This window comes from Condylura cristata, unplaced genomic scaffold (genome assembly GCF_000260355.1).
Source record: "Condylura cristata isolate star-nosed mole 26May11 unplaced genomic scaffold, ConCri1.0 scaffold00023, whole genome shotgun sequence".
NCBI lineage: Eukaryota > Metazoa > Chordata > Mammalia > Eulipotyphla > Talpidae > Condylura > Condylura cristata.
This window is the reverse complement of record NW_004567124.1, coordinates 23,678,567-23,690,634: the sequence shown is the minus strand read 5'-3', so window position 1 is coordinate 23,690,634 and position 12,068 is coordinate 23,678,567. Positions and strand designations below refer to the sequence as shown.

The window sequence follows — 12,068 nt, the reverse complement described above, 5'->3', positions numbered from 1 at the left end:
TCCTTGCTATTATGCCTGGCAGCTTCTTGTCCATTAATTCTTGCATGCATTGGTATTACATGGAATGGCTGAGAGATCTCCAAAAAGATTAATTATTTCTGCTGTGATCAGAAAACAAGTTCTTCCTGAAAATGCTATATTTTTCTGTAGAGTTTGAGTTTATATGGGAATAGAAATCTTGTTAATATTTTATTAACTCAGTTGATGAGGTTCAGTAGGGTAACATCTTTTGGTTATGCAAGGGCAGGTGGTATTGGCTTAAATCAATGGAAAAAAACAGTATCCCTCACTGGTTTAGGACTAGGACAATGCCTGAAATCCCTACTTCATTTATTTAGGCTTTTGAGATATTTTAGTTTTTGTAGACTGCCTTTCAAAACATTCCTGACTGGAAAGTGTTTGTATATAAGTCTATAATAAATTATTGAGTACATGCTATCTACTGTGCTTGGCTCTCTAAGGAGTGTGGACATTGTTAAAAGGCCAGTGTCCTGTAGAAGTTTAATTTTATTTTGGAAATCTTCAAGAAAGTACAGAATCATAATAGAAGTAACTGCAGTTACTAGCTGGGTTGTGTGAAAAAAAAAAAAAAAAAGTTGGCCAATTGAGTCAGAACGTATTTCACTGTAAACAGAATTTTATAATTGTTGTGGTGAGGGAGAGAAGGGACAGGAGAGCAAAGTGTGGAGCCTAGGAATAGCACAGTTTATATTAGGTACTCTGAAGTTTAATGTTACCAGTAATTTTTGAGTCAAGGAATGATTAAAGTTCGAAGGTACGGGATCAAAGGAGGTCTTGAAGCTGCTGTTAATTGGATTAATCCTCAAATGGCTTCACCTGTGTTCTAAAATTGAGCCTGGGCTGGGAGGCTTGGGAGAGCGAATGAAATTAGAAAGGAACTGAACAAGAGACTGGAAAACCGAAGTTCGGAAGCGCTAGTTTTTCAAAGCGAGATTATTAGCACAGCAGCACTAAAAATGACAGCGCTCCAAAGTAAAAATGTCGACTTGTCCTAGCGCATCCTCAAAAAAATATATACTTTAATCTATGTTAGTAGCAAACTTGTAGGAACAGCACCGAGGACAGGTAGCATTAAAACCATGCACTTGCATTAGCATACTAAAAGTTTTGAATGTGGGGTGAGGTTGGTAACCTGCCCCTTTAAGAGACGCCAGTTATAGCCGCCGCTCCCTGTACGGACCCGCGCCTTCTCCTGGACCCGCCCCCGGCTCCACCCACTCCGGCCGCCCGCTGCGAGTTTGGCGGGAAGGAGCCGGCTGCTTGAGCGGTGAAAGATGTCTGGGTCCCGCGCTGCGGCTGAGGAGAAGGGGGACTTCAGACAGACGGTCCAGGTGGAGGTGAGCTAGGTCGCGTTCGGGTGTGCCCGTCTCCATCTGGGTGAGGGACAAGCCGGGCACTGGCTCGTGAGGGCACCGTGAGGGCACCGGGGGAGCTCGGCAACTCCCTCACTCCAAAACTACTTCCCCGGCTGTTACTTCGAAAGTTAAGTGTAGATTCCTGCCCTGGTTTTCCTCAATGGGAACTAGCCATTCAGCGTTGTGGTAGTTTCTTATTCCAGAAATAGTGATCCCCAAGATGGGATCAGGGACTCTTCAATTGGCTTTTGCGATGATTATTGGCAGCTGGCCGCAATTTAAGCAATTCCAGTTACTCAAGCTGAGGGGTTCTGGCCGGTTGATGAGTTTCACATGGTAGGTATCGCCTGCAAACTTGTAAGGGCCAGAAATATGCCCAGAATAATTCTATTTGGCTAATGAGTTAGGTATCTAGATTTTGGAGGGGAAAGAAAAAAAGTTTCCTTTCAGGTTTACCAGCTTGGGCATGTTTAGTCACTACGAAGTAGAAATTAGAGATGTATTTACACAGCTCTGTAAGTACTGGCAGAGACCCTGGGATTCTAATCCTGTGTTTTGTTTTCTTGACCGGAATAGGTGAATGAATGTAAGGAAAACCAAAACATCACTCGAGTGTCTGTGAGTCCAGTCCAGGCTACTGTTTTAGGGAAAACAGCTAAGGTGTGTCTTGTCCCCTTTTCACTCAGTAATTACAAGCTAGGCCAACTTAAGTACCTCAAAACCCCATTAGAAAAGAATTCTAACTATGAAGTGGTGTGTAAGAAGTGTAAGAAGACTGCAATTAAGAAAACTTGCGGAAGGATTTTGACCCCAAGGATGGAAGCCACATCTTCCAAGGCAGAAGCCATGCTGCAAAAATCATCCTTAGATGTTCATACTGGAAGCAAAAAGCAGCACTCGGACACAGTGATTTTCGGTGTTGATATGGAAAGCAGTCAGGATGGAGACAGTGATGAAGATGACACATCAAGCCTGGTAAGAATTTAATTACTAAGTACAAATTTTTCTTCTCTCTCTCTCTCTAAGAATTTAATTACTAAGTACAAATTTTTCTTTTCTCACACATTCTCTCTCTCTCTCACCCCCCACCCCCCAACCCCTTCCCCTCATTGTTCTCCAACACCTGTCCTTTACCTCTTATCTCTCATTGTTTTCTCATTTCCCCTCTGGGATTACTCAATTTTAAAATTACAGTCCTGGGTTTATTATCACCCTAGATGCAGAGTCTGTGGTTGAAACATGTTCAGGTTTTTCTTATTTTAAAAATTTGAAGTTCTGATAAGCCAAGGTTATTAGAAAACCTCTCCAGTTGACATATCTTATTATCTACTCTGTTTAATTGAACTTTTATTTTTTAAATGTTTAACAGATAAATGCCCTGGGTTTATTTTTGCACAGGTTTTGACTTGTCAAGGAGCTTGTCTTCACTAAGCTTCCCTTTTTCTTCCTCTCAACTTATTGCATATATAGTTCCAGTTTACGTAAATACTTGATGGCATTTTCCTCACCTCTACATGTTTATGCACAGTATGCCAGAAATACTTGGTCTGTAAGATAGGGCAGTTGAGTGATCCATGTTAGGGTAGGGAAACCATCCTTGGTCTATTGCATTGATATGCTGATTAATATTTCCTTTAAATACAAAAAGCAACAAAAGATGGAGTAAACGAAAAACACTTATTAGTTACTATTTAAAAATAAAGTAGGGGGCTCTGGTGGCACAGCGGGTTAAAGCACAACACTAAGAAGCTTAAGCCACTTCAGCATGAGTTCAGTCCCCACCTGCCCCTGAGATGATCCACATGGTGGGGCAGACCTCTCCTGACCCACCCTCTGCTCCCCTCAGCAGTGTACTTCTGTACTTCGTAGATCTGCCTGTTCTGCTCCCCACTCTGTCTCTGATGAATCCTCTCATCCTCCGCATCTCTGGCCTGTACCCCAGTTCTGTATGAATAAATAAATAAATCTTAAAAGAAAAAGTAACAGGATATTTTTTGGAGGGGGAAGTCTTAACTACTTATTATATTCATAAGCCAAAATTTGGGAGACAGCAGTTGGTTGAAGGAAATCGTGTTCCCAAATCTGAGAACATGGTAGACTACTTTCACAAAGGCCTTCACTCTGGACTTGGGGAAAAGCAGGACTTTATATGGGAGAATACTAAGGAAGGGAATGTCTCAGGGAGCAATGGCTTGGGATCCATGGTGGCTGGTTGCGTAGTGGTGAAAGAATTCATCAGAGATGGGTGGAGAGCAAGAAAAGTGGATTTATTGAATATCTTGCTGACAGAAGCAGTGGGCGAGATGGGGATATTTGCACTGAGGAAGGGTTTGAAGCTCTTGTACTCTTGTGGGCTTTTTCAAAGACTCAGATAACCCATTTTCACAACCATAGGGGTTCCTGTCAGGATTAGCCTGGTATTCCTGGAGTTTGCACTTTCCTTTTTTGGCTACAGGTAATGTTTTTATGGCTTGGTTCTCTTATTATTATTTTAAAAGATTTATTTATCTATGCATACAGAACTAGGGTACAGGCAGGGGTGGCTAGAGGATTCATCAGAGGCAGCAGTGGAACACAACAGGCAGATTGACAAAGTGCACTGCTTGGGGGAGCAGTGGGTAGGTCAGGAGATGTCTGCTGCCCCATGTGGATCAGCACCCAAACCCTGGATTGAATTCTGTTTGAAGCAGCTACCAATAGCTTTGCAGTGCTGTACTTTAACCCTTGTGCCACCAGGGAGGGCCATGGCTTGGTTCTCTTTATTCAACACTTTTAACTTTGCTGAGCAAAGTAGGGGTTGAATTTTAATACCATTAAATGATACTCCCACATTTCCCTTTCTTGAGAGGACAATGAAAAGTTTTTGGAAATGGGGCCAAAATCTGGCTCCTATAATTGCTTCAATCTGAATTTTAATACATTTAGGTTGCCCACCTGTCATCTAGGGAAAGTGAGGAATGAAGTGTGAGAGCAAATGAAACAGTTGTGTCTGGGCGTTCAGACCAGGGAACTAATTTTATTTGCTGTTTTTTGCTCTGAGAGTTATGGAAAGTGCCAGTTGTCTAAAATGGACTGCCAGAGCATCCAGGTCCAGGTATTCTGCAGTCTTTAGCCCCTGATTCTCTGACTGGGAACTGTAATTTGATGGGCTATAACTGTGATAAAACTAAAGGGAGAAAAAAAGGTTAAAAGGTCCAAATATCAAAGGAAGGGGTTAGTCAACTGAGTTTCAATTGGGTGTGGGGAGTTGGGGGTGCTGTTTGTTGCAAACCTCTATACCTGAGGGTCTTTGGTGTCTCTAAACAGAATAAAGACACTAACAAAGCTTTAATTAGGAAGAAGTGAGAACACTGTAAGAGGCAATGGGTGGTCCAGAACACAGGAGAGCTGTGGAGCAATAAAGTAAAATAAAGTAGGGTTTTAAAGTTTTTTTTTTTCTTTCTGGTGAGAACAGGTCCCTCTCAATTGTGCATACCGTGCTCCCATCACTTCTGATTCCAGACTAATTGGAACTACTACTCCTTTTGTTGATTGGGAGGAAACCATAGTTCACACTTTTCCTAGGCTTCCCAGACCTTATCAGGTCCTTGAAACAAATCAATAGCTCCATCTGGTCTCTGGGATTGAAGAAATGCATCTGTTCTCTCAGGAAATGCGTGAGACACTTTATTTCTAACATTCCCTTCTCAGGAATCTTTTGGGGGGTCTCAAGGGGCTATGTCTAATTTTCTGAAAGCTACTTTTCTGTTGGGAATAGGCAGTGTCCCCACCTATGGGCCCTACTCTGAGGTCCCTAGGCTTTCTGTAAGATTTTGATTGAAGTAATAGGCAGTCAAATCAGTTCTCAAAGGGTGGGGTTTGAAGGTGTTGCTGGACAACTGTGTATGCTACACGTCCTGGAAAAAAATCTTAACTTAAAATGTACAGTCCAAAAACTAAACCTAAGATGACCATTTTGTAAGTTTCATGAATTTGGTATTTCTTTAATTTTAACGTTTTTAAGACAAGGAACTTACTTTAGAAGCAAGTGCCAAAGATTGAAGGAAGTCAGCATATTCTTCTAACAGTAGCCATAGGCCTGAATAAATCCGTTAATTTATCCAAAACAATTAGAAATGGCTTTATTTACATTAAGAGTCTAGAGCTAGGATTTTGTTTTTTCATGTCTTCCACCTTTGGGATGCCACTTTCTGTCCCCGTGTATTTAGTTTCCAGTCAACTTTGGCACGTAGCTCAAGGTTGTCTTTATAAATCCAAGCTTCGGAGAAAAAGTTAGGTAAGATTTTTGTGTGTATACTTCTTAAGGTCTGAGAAAAATATAACAACAATTTAGTCTCCATTACATCCCCCCCTACTTTAAGTGTAGTATTTTTTTAACCTTGAGGAATTTGGGGGTTATGACTTATCTGGACAAATATTTTTAAACTATATTCTTTTATGTAAAGGTTTATTTATGTAGATAGAACTGGGGTTACAGGCCAGAGGTGCAGGGGCAGTTAGAGGATTCACCAGAGACAGAGTGGGGAGCACAACGGGCTGATTGACAAAGTACATTGCTGAGGGGAGCAGCAAGTGAGACAGAGGTCTATCAAGCCATGTGGATTACCTCTCTGGCTGGGGACCGAATAGTGCTTAGGTGGCTATGGCTAGCTTCATAATGCTACTCTTTAACCTGTTGTGCCACCAGGGAGGGCCCCAATCGGGACAAATTTTAAGTTTTTTTTTTTTCCGCAATGTAGAAATTCAATTATTAGATTATTTTATATAGCTAGTTTTTTGTTCATGAAATATCCAGTCTAGTTTACAGGTTGAAAAAAAAAAAAATTAGAAACCTGGGCTTCCCTGGTGGTGCAGGAGTTAGACAGTACTATCAAGTCTATCAAGTGCTATCAAGAACCCATTGCAGCTCAAAGAGTTCAATTTATACTCCTGCTATGAGTGAAACCATCCAGTATTTTTCTTTCTGGCTTATTTCACTAAGCTCCATTCATGTTGGTGCAAAAGGCCTGGGTTTACCATGCCAGCAAAAAATTACCATTCTCATTCTCGATTCTTTGTGATTTTTTTTTTCTTCCTCTGCAAGCTTTTAGATAGTCTCAACTCATTTTACCTCAAGTGTTAAATTTTGTGATGGTGTTCTTAGAATTGGGATTATTTATTCACTGTTAATGTCTTTATTGGGCCATTTTAATCTGGAACCTCATTGTTTTGAGAAATACTTTCTATTATTTCTCTCATAATTTACTTTCCCCTCCCACTAGTTACATGTTAGACCTCCAAGATTGATTCCCTAGTTTGTATTTCCTGCCATGTATTTTTTCTTTTTTTTTGGTGTGTTCTTTCTAAATTTCCTTAACTCTTTCAATGAATTAAAAAAAATCCTGTGGCCCTCCCTGGTGGCACAGCGGGTTAAAGCACTGCACTAAGAAACTTAAGTCACTTCCTCATGAGTTTGATCCCCGCCTGCCCCGGAGGTGACCACATAGCGCAGCAGACCTCTCCTGACCCACCCCGCTGCTCCCCTCAGCAGTGTACTTTGTCGATCTGTCTGTTCTGCTCCCCACTCTGTCTCTGGTGAAGCCTCTCACCGCCCTGCACCTCTGGCCTGTACCCTAGTTCTGTATGAATAATAATAAAAAAAAAATTCTGTTCTTGTTTTGTTTAAAAAGAAAAAAACTTGTATAATGGTACAACTAAGAAACAGTAGTAATTAATTTTTAGTTACAATAGCAAATATTTTTCCTATTGACTTGTGATTGATAATCCTACATTCAAATTTTTACTCGCTGTTGAATTCTGCAAAGATTATGTGCTGCTTGAAATGGTAACATAAAATGAATAGAGGAGGTACAATCTGAAGGAAGGTACATGCAGAGACCTAACCTATTTTGCAATGGATAATAAAAAGTAATAATTATTTTCTTGTAATTTTGCAGGATGAGTTTTCAGAATTATCACCATATGAACGGAAGAGACTGAAGAACATATCAGAAAATGCAAATTTTTTTGCTTCTCTTCAATTATCTGAGGTGTGTGTGGTGTTTTTAAGTTAAAACATTCAAGGCCTCCCTGGTGGTTGGTGTATGGGTTAAGTCTCAGCACACTATCCTTGCTGAGGCCTGAGTTCCATCTCGGCCAGGGAGGTGCCCCACATGGCATGGCAGACCTCTCTTGACCAGCCTGCTGTTTCCCTCAGCATTGTATTTCAGTACATCTACCTGTTCTGCTCCCCACTCTGGTGGGTGAATCCTCTCACCCCCACATCTGTGGCCTGTCCCCCAATTCTGTATGTATAAATAAATTAAAAAAAAATTAGACAAGTTTTTCACTTAAAAGAAATACATTACTATATTATTATTTTGATTTCAAGGCTTTTTAATTGTGTTTAAAAATTGGCATCATAAAACTAATTCATATTTTTCTCTTTTTGGGTGGTTTGTAAAATAATGTTGCCTATACTTGGTTGTCTCGTAATCAAAGATCAAGGGTTTCTGCCAAGTGGTTGCTTTAATTAAAGGTTAAAAAACTGGGAGTTTGGGTTGAAGGATGTTTGACAGAGGAGTGAGAAGAGTGCTTTTTTTCTTAAAATTTTTTGTTAAAGGTTTATTTATGCGTAAGAACTGGGGTACAGGCCAGAGATGTAGGGGTAGTGAGAGACACTGGGGAGCAGAACAGGCAGATTGATGAAGTATGATGCTGAGGAGAACAGTCAGGAGAAATCTGCTGCACCATTTTTTTTTTTTTTAAATCTTTGGCTGAATAGGTTGGAATACTTTGTATGGGAACTGTAAGGATAAATGACCAGACATATGCTAATATTTTATAATATAAATTATAGCTATGGGTACTTTCCATTGGTGTCTTCACACTGGGCGAATAACTTTCACATGTGAAACAGTAGCTGTATAGTAGTGTTATGTGCCTTTCCTACTCCTAAAATACCAATCCTTAGTTTTACTACATTTAATATTTAAAAGGAAAGCTATATAGTTATACTATTTCTGTGTGTTTAAATATTTTGCAGTCTGCTGCAAGACTGCGTGAAATGATAAAGAAGAGACAACCTCCTGAATCCAAAAGGTAAAAGGATTGATTTACAATGACTTCACCATGATATATTGTTGATTTGTTTTATAATTTAAAAAATTTTTTGCCATTGTAAAGTAATGGGATCAGAAACTAATCAATCCTCATAGCTTCTTTGAAGGTGTTCTACCTTTAAATAACTTCAAAGTTCTCATCTTCACCAAAGGACTATAAAGGCAATAGAATCTCCTCAACTGAATTTTGTTTATATTTACAGTTGCTGCAAGTAGAGGGAAATATTTAACTTCTACTGAGTTATTCTTGGTTTTGACTGGAAAACAGTTATTAAATAATATACTTTTACTGTTTTGGAGCATTTAAGTAATTTCCCTATCTTAGCTATTGTGAATAATGCTGCAGTAAACAGAGAGGTGCAGGTTTTCCTTTCACATTTGTGTTCTTAGGGTGCATGCCAAGGAATGGAATCACTGGGTTATATGATAGCTCCATTTTTAGTAATTTGAGAATCTTCAACTCTGCCTTTCATAGTGCCTGGACCAGTTTGGATTCCCCCCATCAGTATAAAAGGGTTCATTTTGCTCCACATCCTCTCCAACATTGTTGTTGCCAGTTTAATATGGGCCATTCTCATTGGTATGAGCAAATATCTCATTGATGGTTTTGATTTTCATTTCCCTGATAATAAGTAATGGTGAGCATTTTTTTTTCATATACCTCTTGGCCATTTGCATTTCTACTTTGGAGAAGTCATTTTAGCTCTTTTGCCCACTTTTTTCCCTTAAATTTTATTTATGCATACAAGAATTGGGGTGTAGGCCAGAAATGTGGGGAGAGGGGTGAAAGGATCACCAGAGACACAGTAGGGAGCAGAATACATATTGACTGAAATACACTGCTGAGGGGAGCTGTGGGCAAGACAGGAGAGGTCTATTGTCCATGTGTGTTATCTCCTTGGCCTGGGATCAAATTCATGTTGAAGTGGTTGGCAATTGCTTGATAGTGTTGTCTTTAACTCCTATGCCACTCCTAGGCCTTCTTCTGCCCTTTTTTTAACTGGATTGTTTTGTTTCTGTTGACTTGTGTGAGCTCTTTCTAGATTTTTGAACTCAGTCTCTTTTCAGTTGTATGGAGTACTGATATTTTTACCCAGTTAATAGGGCGTCACTTCACTTTGGTTATTGTCTTTTGCTGTACAGAAGCTTTTTATTTTGATGTATTCCCAGCTGTTTATCTTATTTCTTTGTTTCTGGAAATGAGTCCTCAAAGATGTTTTGGAGGTATATGTCATGGAGTGTTTTGCCTTTTTTTTTTTTTTTTTTCTATTTTATGGTTTCACATCTTACCTATCCATCTTGAGTTGAATTTTGTGTCTGGTGTGAGGTAGTAGTCTAGTTTCATTATTTTGTATGTAGTGATCTAGTTTTCCCAGCCCATTTATCAAAGAACATCTTTGTTCCATTGCATGTTCTTTGCTCCTTTGTCATAGATTAGTAGCTTTACTTGTGGGTTTTCAGTAGTTGTACTTGGTTTTGCAATGATAAATGAAAAACATTAAAATTCTGTGGAGTAGAAAGGCAAGGGTCTAGGTACTTATCTTTGAAACTCAAGTGTCACTAGCTCTAAGAAAAGCCCTTGCTGGGCTCTCCCTGGTGATCCAGTCGGTTAAACGGCAGCACTGTGAAGCTATTTGCAGCCTCTGCAGCCACTGCAGCATGAGTTTGATCCCAGGCCAGGGTAGACATCTCCTGACCTGCCAGCTGCTTCCCTCAGCAGTGTACCTCAATCAATCTGCCTGTCCTGTTCCCCACTTTGTCTCTGGTGAATCTTCTCACTGCCCCCCACACCTCTGACCTGTACCCCAGTTCTAGTATGCATAAATAAATAAAATCTTAAAAAAATCTATAGAGGAAGGTATGCAAGAATTCTTATATTTTGTTGTTGTTAAGCATTGAGAAGAAAACAAATAACGAATATAAAAAGCTAAATGAGCATGACACTAGTGGAGAAAGGGGTAATTTTCACAGATCAGTGTTTTTCCTCATTCCATCTCCATTTGCTGTCAATCAAAATATAACATTGGCCATTTAGTTAAGGGGGGGGGAAGCATGCTTGTGCACATAAATCAGTTACTTCATTTACAATAAAGGAAAAGAGAAGGTGAAAATGAAAGAACAGTGAAAACTTTAATAGGTTATATTGGAAACAAATTGCTGTTTCTATTTTTGTTTAATTTTTATTTTATGTCTGTTAATTTTTGGATAGTATTTGATTTTGCCACTCAGGTGTAGTTCCTGTGGTTCTTCCTCTACCATAACACCCATGATTCATCACCACAGCCCCTGTGTTCTTCCCTCTCCTGTTCTCCCTCTACCTTCCCTGTTATAAACCTCAGATCTATGGTCAGTTTGCAGGTTTTGTCCTTTTTGCTGACTACTTTGTTTTCTCAAGGTTCCACATCTAAGTGAAACCATCATGTTTAGTCTTTTTCTCTTTGGTTCCTTTCCAGTTCATCCATGTTGCTGCAAATGGCATGAAATTAAAATATTTCATTGTGTATGTATGTGTATACACACACATATGCATATATATGTATATCACATCTTCTTGATCAAATAATCTGTTTTGGGGCATTTAGGTTGTTTTCATATCTTGGTAATTGTATAAAGTACTGAAAGTGCTGAAGTAAACATAGGAGTGAAGGTGTCCTTTTGAATTAGTGTTTTTGTGTCCCTTTGGGTAGACTCTTAGGAGTGGAATTGCTGGATCATATGGCGGATCCATTTTTAGCGTTTTGCGTAATCTCCACAGTTTTCCACAGTGGCTGGACTAATTTACATTCCCATCAGGAGTGTAAGTGTTCCTTTTTCACCACAACCTCGCCCAAATTGCTGTTTGCTAATTGAAACTATTTTCTGTATTTCTTGGTTTGGAGGAAAAGAGTTCTGGAGTAAAGTAGGATGCTTCCTTTCTAATAGATACCCCCTACTGCTGCTGGAACTTGTCAATTGTATTTATTTTCCTCCATTTCCAATTGTGCAGGTTTCATGGATTGGCTGCTTGTCAAATTGGAACTGATCTGTTCATTGACAGATCCTATTTATGGGCTTTCATTAGTTTTCTCAGTGGTGTATACCTATTAATTAATCTTCAGTTGTACCATAGAACCACCCTGGCTCATGACCTCCAAATTAACATCATGTAATGTTAGCAGTCTTAAATTTCCTTGAATTTTGGTGAGTCAGGTCTCCTCAGCAGCTGATTTACGAAGAGGTACTGTTATAGGGCAGAGATAGGGATACAACTGAAACCCCAAACCTGCCTGCTTTAAATAAATTGTGCCATCTGCCGCATCAAGACAAACATATAAGACCTTTAATGGAAAGGAACTTTACTACAATTAGTGTGCAATACAGAAAAGACAAGTATATAGTTTCTAAATCAAACACCCAGAGTTGCCCATCCCCTCGTAGGTAAAAGGCATTGACCCAAAGCAGGCCCTGAAAACCCACCACAAGTGTATAGCACCTTCCAGCAGGGACTGATGAAAAAGTGTCTGCCTAACTTTTTTTTTTTTTTTTTAATTTTATTAAAAAGTTTATTTTTACATCATTTTGCACATTTTCTTTTCATCTCAATTGTAATCCC

The 12,068-nt window shown here is 39.5% G+C and overlaps 1 protein-coding gene across 1 annotated transcript in view; it reads left to right on the top strand.

The window, feature by feature from the left end:
* Nucleotides 1-1,295: 1,295 nt before the first annotated feature.
* Nucleotides 1,296-12,068, top strand: part of WDR76 (WD repeat domain 76) — a 36,803-nt gene continuing 26,030 nt past the window's right edge. Inside the window, exons 1-4 of the mRNA XM_004687543.2 lie at nucleotides 1,296-1,358; nucleotides 1,953-2,351; nucleotides 7,313-7,405; nucleotides 8,401-8,456. Of these exons, the coding sequence (XP_004687600.2) occupies nucleotides 1,296-1,358; nucleotides 1,953-2,351; nucleotides 7,313-7,405; nucleotides 8,401-8,456 (611 nt within the window). The remainder of the gene's footprint in view (nucleotides 1,359-1,952; nucleotides 2,352-7,312; nucleotides 7,406-8,400; nucleotides 8,457-12,068) is intronic.